At 43.3% G+C, this 16,434-nt stretch overlaps 1 protein-coding gene across 6 annotated transcripts in view; it reads right to left on the minus strand.

Annotated features, from left to right (window-relative positions):
• The window catches only part of SAMD4A (sterile alpha motif domain containing 4A), a 337,199-nt gene that overhangs the window by 111,455 nt on the left and 209,310 nt on the right, over positions 1–16,434 (minus strand). For 5 of the 6 annotated variants that reach the window (XM_029598286.1, XM_029598285.1, XM_029598287.1 and 2 more), the window contains one exon: positions 2,473–2,736. The exons of the other annotated variant lie outside the window; for it this stretch is intronic. In XM_029598286.1, the coding sequence (XP_029454146.1) occupies positions 2,473–2,736 (264 nt within the window). The remainder of the gene's footprint in view (positions 1–2,472; positions 2,737–16,434) is intronic. 6 annotated transcript variants of the gene reach the window in all.

Raw genomic sequence — 16,434 nt, forward strand, 5'->3', positions numbered from 1 at the left:
AATCCGGGGATCAAACTGAATCCTTTCAGCCTGGCATTGCCCAGCAGCACGGCCACTGAGCCACCATGCTGGCCCTTCTACATTTACTTTATCACAGAGACTGATAGCCATGGCTGAAGACAGATCAGAATGACAAGCTGAAACCTGCTAAAACACTGCTCTGCAAATATTGGTATCGTGTCATTATGGAGCGGACTACTGTAGATAGCAACTCCTGCAATTTAGGGGGTAATTTTCAAAGGCACTTGTACACATAAAACCTGATTTTATGAAGCAGGTATGCACATGATTTCGTGTGTATTTCTACTCACATACTAAATAGGCATTCCAGGGGGCAAAGCTAGGCCAAGCCCGAGATTTACATGCATATGTTAGATTTTCAAAAGTATGAGCAGTACATTGCACCTGTTCCCAAGCAGGTGTAAGTTCTACATGTACGTCCCCACACGTACCTAGCAAAAACCCACAAATTTTCAAAGTATATGTCTGCTTTGAAAATTCAAGTTAAAGTCTGCAATCTTTAGCACTGAAAATTACCCTCCCCATGACAGAACAGATTTCTTCTAGGGATGTACATTCATTTTCATTCGTTTGGTATTTTGTGCACATACAATATTTATAATTTATGCACTGAAAATTAAAATTTACATATGCAAAACAACTTTTATATGCATAAACTATTGAATCAAATAAACATTCCAATAAAAAAAAAAGACAAAATGAACAAACTAAACCAATATTTTTGTGTGCACACATACCTAATTTTGTTCCCACTAACATTTTAGATGTTGTTCTTTTAATTCAGATAGTAGCAACCTTTTTCAAGAAGCAAAGGCAGGGTTTTAGTGTCCTTTTAGGCCTGATACTTTGCGAAGATCGGGGAACACTGTTGTGAAACTGGAATTTCTAGTATCAGAGAACAGTATCCTGAAACAAGATGACTTAAGCAAGATAATCTACCAGGTCAATCTCAAAAGAACATCACTGCTGCACTCAGGTTTACACGGGCCTTCTCCTCTTCTAATGATTAGATCAAGAATTTAAGTTTCTATTAATTATAAGTATCTTTACAGAATAAGATAATCTCCAATAATCTGTTAAAACTGAGGTTAATACATTCTAACCATTTTGGCTGGAGTCACAGTTCTTAAATTGATTATAATGCTGTCTTAAAACAGCAGTACTTAACACAGAGTGTTTGTGCCTCTCAAACATGCATCATGCTAATGTACAGTACAATAACACATCCTTCTGCAAATATCATTTTTACATTAAAGGACTGAGACTCCCTGGCAGAGAACATGGAGAGCTGCTAAGGGAGTGCAGAAATTTCTGGTAGACCCAGAAGATGGAGTTAGAATATTGCTGAGGTGAGAAAAATGAGTTCCCAGTACACTTTAACCTCCAAATTAGAGATAAAAACTATATAAAATAAAATAAAAAATCTCAAAGCACATAGTAATATATTTTGGTGCTTTACCCCACTTTGGGAGAAGTATTTTAAAAAAGCCAGCTTCCAAATCAGATAGGCTAAAGAGCATCTTCCAGTACTGATATAACACATTCTTTACTGCTCCTCATTTTTGTGTGTGACTGACATGGGCATGTGAACTCCTAACTCTTCTTCACACAAAGCCAAAAGACCATGAATGAGGCTGTGCCTAAATGTCTGAATCACTTGGTCCAGAAGGATATACTTTTATAAAATAAACATGTTGCTTAAACTATTATATATCTTATAGAAATGAATCCTACAGCATCCCCATTTCAGCTGATAATGAATGGTATATAAAGTTTGTATGTGTGTGAATGTTTTGAATAAACTATTCTTTGGGCCTTATTCAGGAAGAACCGCATGGAAGAATATTTTTTGAAAAATGACTTATTATTTTAATGGAAAAAAAAGGAGAAAACCTGATTAGTCAAACAGATTATGGTTATGCACAGCTGGAGAAAAGAATTTCTGTATAATGCCACTCCGTAACAATGTAGATAAAATAACTGAGTTACTGTGTTCAAGTCTGGTCTCTTGATCCATTTGACCTAGTTTTTTTTAAGAGGGGTTTTTTTTTCTTGTTCTGGGCCTGTGCTAAAATTATTTGAAAAAAGGAGCCTGCTGTGTTCATAAAAGGGAAGGTGGGTTCTAATAAATGATGCTCATAAAATGTGTCCATGCCGTACCAAATAAATAATGGATCTGTGTAACGGAGGTAAAGTCACATTATTTTGAAAAAGGGTCTTTTGTGTATCTTTTGGAAATCAATGAAACTTCAGGAAAAGTGTAGAAAAACATGCTATATATAGAATAAAGTAGGAGCAAATTGGGCGATGAGTCTTATCCCTGTTAACACATTTTCTGTGCACAGGTTATTAGGGAGATCTATGATCACTCACTTGCAATCTCGTTATAGTATATAACCATAAAGGGTTGGAGTAGAATCTACTTCCTCTGGGAATCTCATTTTCACTCACCTTTCATACCACTACCTTCTTCTTGGAATGTGTTACGAGCAGTAGACTGATCTTCTAAATGTTCACTCCCACCACTTCCTGAAGAGGCTATACTGCTTTGTGGAGACAGGGGGGCATGATCGGATGGGATGCACTGGGGTCCTCTGGCTCGTAAATCCTCATGAGACATCCATCCATGTCCTAGAGGCTGGTTTGGCACATTCATGGGTGGGGTAAGGGACACAGATCGTTTCAAAGGGCTGTGATGGGTCTGGCCTGAGAGAACTGAAAAAAATAAAATTGAACAAGTTATTCCAGTAGTCCTGGGATAGGGCAGAACCCCAAAATGACTACATCATTAAACTATATTGGATATTGCCAACTTTTGGAATTCCAATTTAATGACTGCATCCTGTAAATTAAAGAAATATGCAGTATTTTTTTTCCTTTTTAGAAACTGATGATATGGCACTACAAGCAGAATGAAATTTAAATGCCAGGTGCTATGCAAATTATAAATGCAAACATTAACAGCTTTATAGCCTGATTCATTAAGCCTTTTTTTTTTCATAGAAACAAAATAGGAAAAAAGCCTTTGTAAGTCAAGTCCTAAATTTGTTGGCTTCTCGGTATGGGTAATACGTTTATCACTATGAAATCATGACTTCCAGAATTATAGAGTTAAAAGAGATAAAAAGTAACGTTCTTATCAGTCAAATGTGCAATTTCTTTCTCAATGAGCTTCATGATTTATAAAACATTTGTTTTGTTGAAGAGTGACAGAATGATATACAAATGTTATTTATTAGAAGAAGCATGCATACAAGTTTTTTGAAGATTTGCTTCAAAGGTTTGAGACCCAAATAAAGCCTTCAATCCAGGAACACGCAGCAAACTCATCTGTAAAGCTGTGATCCCTCTCACACCAAAATCCAAGCTGGAAATTCTATTTTAAAGCAGCAAGAACACTGAAAAATTAGATTTTTATAAGTATCTGGATATACTAGGTACTTTATTGCGCTAAGACAAATGGAATATTACTAATAAATTGCTGACAAAAAAAAAAAGAAAGTAAAGAAGAGAGCAATTTGTTCTCTCCTTAAAAAAAACAGTCCTTTCAATGCAGCCAGACCCAGAGCTGAAAACATTGAAATGCTTCTATGCGGGCAGGCCATAATTAGAAAGCTTTCACCACACCGTGTTCCAGGAGAGACAAAAATGTAGTCACAGCAACTTGCCAATATAGAGACTAAGGCATAAGAGACGTGCTGCAAGAAAAGGACATGACTTCTACTGACAAAATAAAAACAGGTGCGTCACAGAGGCAGCCCTAAGATGCTGCACATGGCAACTCGGGCTCCCGTCATTTCTTAACGAAATGTACCTCACTGAATTTGTATTCTCTCGCTGACTAGCTCTCTGCTGTTATTACCTGGCATGGATCATACAGTGACATGCAAATATACGAGGGATGTACATAAAGGAAAAACAACTTCTGTTTCATTTCATTGATGTATTTCTTTCTTTTCTTTTTTTTTTTCATTTTAGTGTGTGATAAATAGTCTTAGCACTACCTAAACCACTTAGCGCACACAAACAGAAAACTGAAATGAAGATTTGTTGTTTTTTTCTATTTCAGATTAGAAACAATACAAAACAACAAATGTTGGTGTTTTCAATGTTGTTTTAAAACACTGCACATCCTTATATTATGCACCCTTAGGGAACAGAAGGACCTTCTTGCAAGGAAAATGTTTCTTCTTTAACTGCCCTAACATATAACTTTTCCTTGATAGGAGAGAGGTCAAAGGCCAATAGAGATCAAAGGACCCTGCAGTCACTTTCAAAGCATGGAACATGATTTTGTTAATAAAACTTACTTTTAGCTCTGAAGGACGTATTATGCCAGTGGTTCCCAAACCTGTCCTGGAGCACCCCCCATCCAGTCAGGTTTTCAGGATATCCACAATGAATATGCATGAGTTAAAATGTACATGCTGTAGAGGCACAGCATGCAAATTTATCTCGTGCATATTCATTGTGGATATCCTGAAATTATGACTGGATGGAGGTATTCCAGGACAGGTTTGGGAACCACTGTATTATGCTTTAGACCTTGTGCCCGAGTATTTCAGTATTTTAACTTTTTTTAAACTTAAATGCTGCTTTAAAACATCAATAGCTATAGCTCACTGAAAAATTGCAATCTGTCTTAAGTAGGAGAACAATCCTTGGTGCATTGCTGAAGAACTACTGGATGGGGGAAGGGGGGTGTTTTTTCTAAAGAGCTTCTACTTACTCCCCCCGCCCCCCCCAAAACAAAAATCACAGTTTCCCATCTATTGATGAAAGTTTTATGGTTGCCTTGTTTATTCATATAAATAAAGGTCAATGAATAAACTGGTGTTAGCAGCTTTTTACTGGACTAACTTTATTCATTTCTGACTACCTTTCAAGAGTCATGTTCCCTTTATGCATCCAGCACAGCTCTTGAAAGCGAGTCACAAATGTATTACATTTAATAAAATGTTATCAACTCCGCTTTATTTGTTGACCTCTGTTTCTAAGGGGTGCATTTTCAAATGATCTAAGTGTAAGTTACTGATAGCCACATTTTCAACCACAAACCTATCTGCAGAAGTTTCAGCTGAAAATTCACCTAAACCTGGTGCTCAGCCATGGCTGAAAACAGACTCCCTAATTCTTCAATTAACTGAAAATTGTGAAAATAGTCAGTAGTAAGGCTGTGCACTTCCTTCTTCATCTCTCAGCTATCAACTGGGCATCATTTCTAACTGAAGGATTCTGCATTCAAAGAAAAAACAAAATAACAAAAACAGGGGTAGAGTTTGAGAGAAAGGTATTCCCTCAATTTTCTTTGTTTCCTACAGCAAAGATTACCCTTCCTCTCTCTGCAAATGTTTCCTTTGTTGCTGGCAAGACACTACTGCTTTTAATGCTGACAAGAAATTCTAAATTTCTTTTCAAAGTCTTCAGTCACTGAAAGCTCATCCATGCAGAGACACCTGGGAAATATCCACTGGTAGGAACCTGAGAAGCCGTACAGAAAACCCCCTTAACAATTTCAGGTTATAGCTTGAAATCTTTTTCCTCACTGTCTTTACAATGCACTGGGGTCCAAAAGCCCATCATCGGGTCCGCTCTGCTTGAGGCCTTGATTAATTTGCTCTGCCTCCTCCTAGACATTCAAAAGATTGTGGAAAATCCCTCACCAGCAGTATGTATTCAGCTCAGTAAATTAGGCCAAAAGATTTTTCAATTATTTGGTTCAACAGCACAGCACTCAGATGCAAAATACTCCTCTGTATAAAGCCCCACTGTGCATTGAAACAAATCTTCTGGTCCAAAGCATTTTGTTTTGTCAGAATCTGGAGAAGGCATAAAAAAAAAAAAACAAAAAACCCATGAGCAAATATAATGTGACATGTATTGTTTGACAGATGAAGTGTGGGGTATCCCTACTGAAATATGTTTGCACTGCAAATTATTTTATTAATAAAAATGTGTCACCCATGTACAGAAATCCACACGTGGCACATGTTATGCTACAAACTGAAGTCTACCTACTAATCTGTGTACTATCTGCCGAATCTAGTGCAGGAGTTGAAATGGGACGTAAGCCCTGATGTGTGAAGGCGATGCGATGCAGAACAAGGCACTGTTAACCAGGTCGTGCTAAAGGGACTGTGGCCATGGTAACACTGCCGCGCTAAGCAGCTCAAATTGAAAGGGTCGGTTAGTGGAGGGAACACCACTCTCACACCCCAGGGTCTAGGTGAGCCTCCAGGTCCTGAGCCCTGAGGTTTACTCGCTTCCTGCATTAGGTGAGCAACATTAACCTTCACAGCTATTAACATTGGGTGGTACATCCAGCGTTCGGTCCCAAGGAGGTCACGGGGAAGGTCATTTTCAAAAGAATTTTCCACAGGTAAAACATTGCTTTACATGTAGAAATGTTTTGTTTTGTTTTTTTAAATTGCCTGCTCAATATTCGGGTGAACTTGCATACTCATGTCCTGTTTGCACATAAGATTACCTGAACTGAGCAGAGGCGAACCTAACGGCAGAGTTAGGGAGGGCCCTGCACTTACATGCACACTTTTGGATTTTAGGGGGCAATTTTCTAGAGGGTTTACATGCATAAATCCCAGTGTTATGCATGTGCAAGCTTTTTAAAAGTTACTCGGAGGTTTGTGTGGGTAAAAGTGCAGGCAAAAGCCATTTTGCGCATATTTTTATGTGCAGTACAAAGAGGCGTTCTGGGGGTACGTCCAATATTACAACCGTGCAGGCGCAGCGGTAACTTCATGCATGTTTGCCTATGAGCATTCTTGGTGAACTCGTGAAATCTCAAAGCGGACTTATGCATGTAAGTGTACTTTGAAATTTCATTTTGAAGTCTGTGGGTGTACTTGCAGACTTGAGCCCTGTGCAGGTAGTTGCAAAACTTACCTTCTCTGAGGGTAATTTTCAGCAAGTATGAAGTCTGTGGGCATTTTGTACCCACAGAAGACTTTACACAAAATATCAAAGCAAGGGCAAGCACACAACGTTTTATTTGAAAATGATTGTGACAGAACTGCGAGCACAGTAAAATTCCACCTGCTACTTGGTGCGCATAATTTTTCCTGAGAGAATTCTCGTGCATCATTTTTAAAATCAAAAAGTATGCATGCAAATCTCAACCCAGCCCAGACTCTACCCTCTGGAACGCCTCTCCCCTAGGTATAATTTTACAGGTGCAGGGCCAGTGCAAGGGGATTAGGTGTCCTAGGTAACTTCTGCCGTGTGCCACCCCATCCACCCCCCCCCCCCCAGTCGCAGCACCGACTCCTACCTCCGGGGGCAGGGACCACATGCTGCCGCTCCCCCACCCTCTGCGCTGCCCCCCAGATTTAAATAAAATAACCCCTCCACCCTCCCGACCCCCCCCCCTAGACTTATGAAAACCCATGCTGGTCCAGCAGGGGGGGGGGGCACGGGAGCGGCAGATCACTTCCGGGGCCCCCCGCTGGACCACCAGGGGCTTTTGTAAGTCCTGGGGGGGGGGGGGGTTAGAGAGGATGGCGTGACAGGGGGGAAGGCAGGGTCTGGGCAGAATTTTGAAGGGACACTTTTTGCTGCTTCAAAATTCTGCCACCTGAAGCAGCCGCCTCACCCTGCCTCATGGGCTCACGAGCGGCGCCGACACCCCCATAATGGTCAGCGCCCTAGGCCCAGGTCTAGCTCGCCTAGTGCCTCCGCTGGCCCTGTACAGGTGTATCAGTCATGTAGTTTTCTAAAGAGCCCCTAGTTTTCCCCTAAAATCCTGTGCAGGACTAGGCTGGGTGCCCGGTCCGCCTTAAACCCCTTAAAGGGAGAATGCTTCATGGGCGGAGCCCTGCGGGGAAGGAGGAGCTCTGAGGGCATGACCAGCTAGAGGGAAATAAGAGTGGAAGCCCAGCTGGGATAGGGAGGCCCTGTCCCTCCAGGAGTGGGAGCTCCTGAACTGCTCTGGAAACTTGCGTGCACAGAAGACTGCAAAGGTGGGCAGTACTGGGAAGTTTATTTTGCCCTGTGAAGTTAATAAAGTGAAATTGCAAGAGAAGAGGCTGGAGTCAGAGTATTTACTGTTCCAGAACAGATCATTGTGCTCGGCCAGTCCTCACAAGCCATTTCTGTGGGAAAAGCACTACTTTACCTGCACAAGTGCCTTTGAAAGTGTCTTCCTTGGGGCAATTTTTAAAACTATGTAGCTGCTAGACTCCCACAGTTACCCTATACCCACTGACCCTGCACCTTATCTTTGGAGGGAGAGTATGAGTGTGCATTTCGTTTGGAAATTGTCCACCCATGGACTCTGCACCTGCTTTTTGTGTGAATGAAATTTCAATGGAATATAATGCATGCAGATTTGAAAATACAATCTAAACGTTATTTTCCTGCTCTGACTTAAAAATGCCTCTGAGAATGCCTCCTTGTAGTCCTGTGCATGGAAGACTGAATTCATTTACATGGACTGAAGTTGGGTAATTTTCAGACAGCAAATCTATCAAGGTAAATCGCTATGAAACTTGCCCTTTATGTTTTCAGTTCAGTTTTATTTCTACAGACATAGAATCACATTTTTATAACAATTAGATGCATGGGAGTTAATGCTAGAAGAGAAAAGAAGACCAAGCAAGCGAGTCAGTGCTGTTAAAATGCAAGAGAGATGAGAGATCATGCATGGGATTTGGTGCTGAAAGAGAGAAAATGACGGCAGAAAAGGACCAAACGGTCCATCCGGTTTCCCGAGCAAGCTTATGGTAGTGTCTGGCACACAGTGCAGGTTACCCCCCCATGCTTCATTTCCCAGACCGTAAGAGTCAGGGCCCCTTGTTGGTTGCTGTCTGAATCCAATTCCCTGTCAACCCTTGCCGTGGAAACATGGGAGTGCTTGCAGGCAGGCAATGCATGGGAGTGCTAGCAAAAAGTGTGCATGAAAGTGACAAAATACAAATTTAAAACTGACTCTGGAAATATGAACAACCAGATCCATATTTCTGGGGGGGAAAAACCTATAGTATCCTCATTGTTATTTTAATTATTTATCAAATTTACAACTTTAGTTTATGCATATCTATATTATGAACCTATGTACTAAGCATTTTACCCACAGACGCACAAAAGGAAAATCCCTTTAGGCCCTATATACAAAACATCGGAGAACACTAAAATGGAAACATACACTTCAAAAATATAAAGAGGAGAAAGATAAAAAAAAAAAAAAGCATGTAAAATGTAACCTTACCTGTCAATGAGACTGATGTAATAAGACCTGCGGTGAAATTGGCACTATTTTTCAGCGCGTATGTTTTTTTTGTTTTTTTTTAGCATGCGCAGCAAAAGCAGGTGCCTCCGTGGGATGTAATAAGGGTATGGAATGCAAATGAGAAGCACAGAAAATCCACACAAAACAAATATCCGTACAGATATGCGCACTATAACGTGCGCTGAAGGCTCTATGCAATAAACCGTGCATAGACTCGCATTAATGTGGTGACCTGTGATTGATTTTTAGTTGCAAGCCTTTAAGAGTAGTGAGTTAGTGGACCAGGAATGGCACTGAAGGTAGGTAGAGCAAGGTCTAACCCCTTCATGATCTATCAGCAACTGCATGGGAACTATAATGGCGGATGCCAGTAAGCAGGGGAAATACAGCAGAGATTTGGAAGGAGCTACAAAAGCATTCAGCATTTCTGACATGTGCCTTTTCCTTTTCAGACCTCTCTTCTGGCTTCTACCTCTTAATTTTTCAACCTCCAGACAGACGCTTGTACTTAATTCCTGCCCTGGCCCAGGCGCTAAAAAACCCCACTTAAAAAGCCTGCACTAACACCAGCACAGCTCTCTTCATCGCCCATGAATAGTTAATTGCCTGTTTTGCATGGCACTAGTACAGACTTGCGCTAAATCAGTCGTGGCTTTTTGAGTGAGTTTGTTTGCACGTTTTTTCTGCGCCAAACACAGTTATTACATACGTGCGAAAGATTATCACAAGAAAGTGTGCGTAATACCATGCGCAAAAACCTGTGGCAGGTCTACTGCAGCTTACTACTTCGGCTCCAATATCTTTTTCCTTGAGTTCTGCTAGACCAGTTTGAACTAGTGGGATTACTCACTCCACAGCTGCCAGAGACTGAAGGGCAGACCTTTTTCACATGGGGGGGGGGGGGGGGGGGGGAGGTGTCTTAGGCAGTTGCTAGTAGTCTTTTGTCATAGCAATGAGAAAACCACCAAATCCATATTAAGGGAACATAATCTGGAACTATTTATTTTAAAATATTCTTTAATCGCTTTATAGATTTCAATAAACCACTGAAAGCAATGTACAAAATTAAAACATCAAGTTACAATACATATAAACTAAACAAAACTAAAACAGCTCTGGAACATAACATATCAGCGCAATTAAACCATCCAGCTACCATCATTAAAAACAATCTTTGGTATTCCACTTATCTTCCCCCATCTGCCTTTGTACTTATGTCTGAAATGGAAAAAAAACAAAACACCTTATCCCTTAAATAAAAAGGCTACAAAGGAAGCTCGAGACCCCATGCTGTAACTGAGACAGGAAGGAGGCAGATGAAAAAAAGAATGCAGATCATCGAATTATGCATTATTTCTTTCTATATCCTAGAAGCCCATGTTCTTGGGCAGGAAATGGACTGGTCTAACAGGACTCGAGGCAAGGAAATTAATACGTAAGGTTAAGTTTTGCATTCCTTTTCTTTTTGCTAGACCAGTCTAGTGAGAGGCACCTGGGCTAGGTGGGTGGAAGACAAGGCTGCCTAAAGAACCTCTGCCCCCAAAGGCAGATTCTGCCTTGATCCCCATGTCACACCTGTAAAACCTTGCATAGGAATGCAAGGATGACCAAGTGGCTGCCTTGTAATTTTGTAAGGGGATATCATGGATTTTTCTGCCCATGACACCACCTGAGCCATTATAGAATGCACCCCAAGTCTTGTGGGCACCTGAGACCCTTTGAGTAGGAAAGCCAACACAATCGCTTCCTTGATCCACTTGGCTAGCATAGTTTTATATGTTGCCTCCCCTTTCCAGGTGCCTCTAAAAAGAATGATCAACCTGTCCATTTTTCATAAATGATTCATGTGCCTCAAGTACCATACATCTAGGAGGCAGAGTCTCCTGTCACCCCTCCATTCCTTGTTATCTCTAAAGGCTGGGAGAGAGATGGATTGTTTTAAATTAAAGGTAGAAACAAACGAACAAACTCACAGTAATGTTAATTTTGTACCGTTGATAAATTGTCATACCAAACTGATTAGCTTACTTAAACATTGAGGGGTAGATTTTAAAAAAGAGCGCGATCGCGTACTTTTGTTCGCGCAGCAGGCGCAAATAATAGTACGCTGGATTTTATAAGATACGCACATAGCCACGCGTATCTTATAAAATCCTGGATCGGCGCATGCAAGGCTGCTGATTTTGAGCAGCCTGCGCGCGCCGAGCCACGCAGCCTGCCTCCGTTCCCTCCGAGGCCGCTCCGAAATCGGAGCGGCCTCGGAGGGAACTTTCTTTCGCCCTCCCCTCACCTTCCCCTCCCTTCCCCCCCCCGGCCCTATCTAAACCCCCCCCCTTACCTTTGTCCCTCGATTTATGCCTGCTAGAAGCAGACGTAAATCTACGCGCGCCAGTGGACTGCTGGCGCGCCGTCATCTGACCTGGGGGCTAGTCCGGAGGCCTCGACCACGCCCTCGGGCCGGCGCCGCGTCCCGCCCCCGAAACGCCCCCTTAAAAAAAACCCCGGGACTTACGCGCGTCCCGGGGCTCTGTGCGTGCCGGCGGCCTATGCAAAATAGGCGCGCCGGCGCGCGAGGGCCCTGCTCGCGTAAATCCGGGCGGATTTACGCGAGCAGGGCATTTACAATCCGCCCGATAGCTTATTGCACTTTATTGTTACCGTACTATGATGGCACATGTTCAAGTTGTAATCTATACCACTCATAATTGTTATCGTGCCTATATGTAAACCATTGTGATGGTTATCCAACTTAACGACGGTATAGAAGAGTTTTTAAATAAATAAAAATAAATAAATAAACCACCTTGGGCAGACAGAAGTGTATTGGTTAGAAGGCAACAGCAGCTATTGAGATCACTAAATATGGGTCCCTACATGAAATGGCCCGTAGCTCCGAGATATGTCCGTCTAACTGAATAAATAGAAATGAGAGAATTTGTTAGGGAGAGATCCTTCAAATAATGTATGTCTTGCCAGATTGAAGGAAGGGCCTGTGAGAGCATTTAGCATAAGGTTATAGATCCCAAACAAGGACCACTAGTGTGAATGGGGATGAATTTGTTTTATCCTTCATAAATACCAGATTTGGTCTGGGTGCACTGTTGTCACTTGAAGTCCCCTGATGGTACCCCTTTATTTATTTTATTTATTTATTTAACAGTTTTATATACCGACCTTCATAGTAAATAACCATATCGGATCGGTTTACAATTAACAAGAATAAAACTGGGGTAACTATTCAAGTAAACGAAAGATAAACAGTATCTTTAACAAGATATGGTGATGAACTGTACCTTCAGAGAGTTGAGGGCTAAGCCCTTGTCCAACCCTTTTTTTGCAGGAAGCTTAGAATATCTGCAACGTCTGCCTTCCAAGGCGAGGTTTTAAAGTCATGACAGAAAGCTTCAAACATACACTGGATCCTAACATAAGTTAGGGACCATAGAGGCTCGCCTTCAGCATCATCAATATAACTATAGAGTAGCAGCCTATACTGCATAAACATTCCCTTTCAAGGGCCAGGCTGTAAGTGAGAATTAAGCGGGATCTTCCATCCTGCTGCAGCAAACCATACTCCCTGGAAAGATCCAGATGGGTGCCATCCAACATCCACATCAGGTCCGCATACCACAGTCATCTTGGTCAGTCGGGGGTTATCAGAATCACCATTGTCAGATGATTTTCTGTCTTCTTTATTACTCTGTCTATGTGTGGCCAGGGAGGGAACACAGAGCAGAGGTCCCTTTGGCCATAATTTGATCAGGGCATCCATTCCACTGAATCCCTGATTTTGTCTTCTCCTGTTAAACCTGCTGGCTTTGGTGTTTCATCTGGTCACCATCAGATCCTTAAATGGAGCACTTTACTGGTCCACTATATGTTGAAAGGCTTCTCTGCTGAGTTCTCATTCCACTGGATCCAGTCTGCTCCAGCTGAGTAAGTCTGTCTGAATGATCATGCTTTTGGCAATGTGGGCTGCTGAGAGGCAAAGCAAATTTTGTTCCACCCAGTTGATGAACAGGCTTGTCTCTTCTACAAGTGCTGCAGGTGTCTTCCTGATTGTTCATGTATGCTATTGCCATGGCATACATGTCTGACAGAAACCTGACTGCCTTTCCTCTTATCATAGGTAGGAAATACTTTAGGGCAGATTGTTTCCAATCTGTTTATTGACCAAGCCGATTCTTCTGCTGTCCAGCAGCCTTGAGCTTTCTGATTCTGAGATGTTGAGCTCCCCATCCACATAAGCTGGGGTTTGGGGTTTGAGGTTAGGATGACCCAATCAGGTGACTCCAGCTGCATCCCCTTGTTGTAAATTTGCGAGGTCCAATCACCAGTCCAGGCTTTTCCTTGTTCATCAAGGTAGATGAAGGTGAGACTCGTAGTCCTGTGAGACTGGAGACCAGCGAGAGAGGAGGAATTGTTGCAATGGGCGCATGTGCCCTGGCCCAAGGGACTAACTCCAGAGTAGATATCATGAGTCCCAGAAGTTGTAGATAGTCCCATATTCTGGGTGCTTTCTGCATCTGGAAGGCATGTACACAGATAATCAATTCAAGTATCTTCTTGTGAGTCAGTGACACTTCCACCCCTGATATCAAAATTGGCCCCCTGGGAATTTTATGGACTGTGAGGGTGATAGGCTGCTCTATGCATAATTCACCATTTGTTCCAGGTGTTCCAGGAGGTAGACAACTGCCACTGAAGCTTGTTGCTCTCCTGAAAGGAAAAGACTCTTGAGCCAGTTGTTCAGGTACGGTGTACCATTGTTCCCTGTTTGCATAGCACCACTGCTAACACTAGAATGGAGTAACAGTGTTATCCCGGAAGGCCTGGGCCTAGGCATTGATGGCCTCAGAGGTGGCATCGAAGGCATCGAGGGAGGCACCGATGGAATCAGCGACATCGATGGTTTTGTCGTTGGCAGCACTCCGGAGGGCGGAATGGAGATCGGTATTTCTTCTTCTTCTTCCGATAACAAGGGTATTGGTGATGAAGGAATCGGGGCCATCGGTTCCCTCGGATACACAGGTGGAAGGGCACCGATTAACACATCCATTCTTGCCAATAGCGGTGCAAGTGCCATGGGTATCGGATTGGTGGCCGACTCGGGAACAGGCATCGGCATCGATGGAGGTTTGAACCCCTGGAGTGGTTTACCGATGGCCTCTTGGATCATCCGATTCAATTCCTCATGGAAACCTGGGGCATGGATACCCGGTTCTGGAGTAGGAGGCAGCAGTGGCATAGCCGGAGGGTCCACCGGTGAAAGTGGAGTTGTGGCTCCCGGCACTTGTCCAGGTGGGGAACACCTCGGTGACCCAGAAACAGAAGAGGATGGGGCCTTTTCTGTACAGGACTTCTTTGTCGGTGGTTCAGACGCCGCTGATGCTGAGGGCTTGCCTGTATCAGTTACCTGAGCTTTCTGATGGCGGTGTCGATGTTTTTCTCGATGTTCTCCTCGGTCTTTTTCCTGAGGAAGAACAGAGGGGGTCGACATCCACGGAGTCGTTGAAGCCGGTCGGGCAGCAGCAGGTTCCTGGTGCTGGTGCGAAGTCGACGGTACTGGTTCGGACAACGTCGAAGCTATCGATGGAGTCTGGATTTTTGACCGAAAGAGAAGTTCCATCTTCTCCAGCCTAGCCTTGCGACCCTTTGGTGTCATATGAGCACATTTGGTGCAAATAAGGATATCATGGCCGGACCACAAACATCACACAGACCGTGTGAGGGTCAGTGATGGACATTGTTTGAGTGCAGTCGGGGCATTGACTGAAACCTGACGCCATGGCCTCGACAAAATTTACTCACGGTGCAGTCGATGGCCGGTAGGCCACGAGGGAAAAACTTGACGGGAATCAACCGCAAGCAGGTAAAAAACTTACCGTTTGACCGCGAAGCAAAGGTATTGATAAGGGGACCCCTGTGGGGTATAATTTTTTGATATTTTTTGATAAAGTTCCATGAGGAAAAACTCCTGTCAGGAATCTCTGAAGAGCTCCTTAACCCACATGGCTACTGCTGTGCGGAAAAAAGAAGACTGAAGGGGGACCCCTGCTGGATGCAGGGTTGGTGCCATGCTGGGCATGCCCAGTAGGTGCCAGTCAAAGTTCTAGAAACTTTGACAAAAGTGTTCCGTGATTGGGCTCCATCCTGATGATGTCACCCATATGTGAGGACTACCAACCTTCTTGAGAATGGCTAAACCCAGCATATTAAGGCTCGGGCCACATATCCGCCACATAAAGAGGCCTGTATTGCCATAGCATTAGTAGTAAAGAGAAGCTTTAGGACTGCTTCAATCTTTCTATCTTTTGGGTTCTTGAGGGCTGACCGGAATGGTTATCTTACATGTGACTGCTGACACCAGGGCATACACTCTGAGAATTATTCTTTTCTTCCAGAGGTAGGGAGATATAATTTGCTACCTGATGGAGCTAGCCCCTGTTCATGGTCGCAGGTAGAGCAGAAAGACAACATTAGGCAGCCACTTGGTGCTAGATGCTGCATATCTGCGGCTCCGCAGCACTATTTTTGTTTTTTAAATGGGAATGGAGAAAATTGCTATAATGCAGGCACGCGCCTCCTCCATTCTGCCTGTAGTGATGCTGTATGCGATCGTGTTGCTGTGCTCATTCCCCCTCCCCTGTGCTGCTCCTGAATCTACTCACCACCTCCAGAGAGTTACTGGTGAGGTCTGCTTAATGCCTGCATTTGGCCCTACAACTTGATGCTTCTCTGCAGCATGGGCTGGGGCTCCTCCTTGCTCCTCTGGGTTTTCTTTTTTAATAAGCTTTAACAGCTATGGAAGGAAGACGAAAAAGGAACAAAGTGTGTGTGTGGGGGGGGGGGGGGCAGGAGAGAGAGAGAGCAGGGAGGGTGTCTCAGGCATCCCTGATTAGAGGCCACAAGAAAGATTTCCTCAAGTTAACATACCTAGGAACCTACCCTCTAAGGGTGATCAGCCAGGCTTCTAGGGGTACAGGGTTGCATCCTGAGGGAACCTGTACCCTGGGAGGCCCATTCAACTGGGAAAATCAGCCCCGGCCTAACCTTGGCGCTGGGAGATTTTTTTTGTTTTTTGTAGCAAGTGCTCTCACTTCCACAATTACTGGAGACAGAGACTATTAGCAACTACATAAGATTACCACCCCCTTTATAGCTATAGG

The sequence above is a fragment of the Rhinatrema bivittatum genome, chromosome 4 (genome assembly GCF_901001135.1).
Source record: "Rhinatrema bivittatum chromosome 4, aRhiBiv1.1, whole genome shotgun sequence".
In the NCBI taxonomy this organism is placed as follows: domain Eukaryota; kingdom Metazoa; phylum Chordata; class Amphibia; order Gymnophiona; family Rhinatrematidae; genus Rhinatrema; species Rhinatrema bivittatum.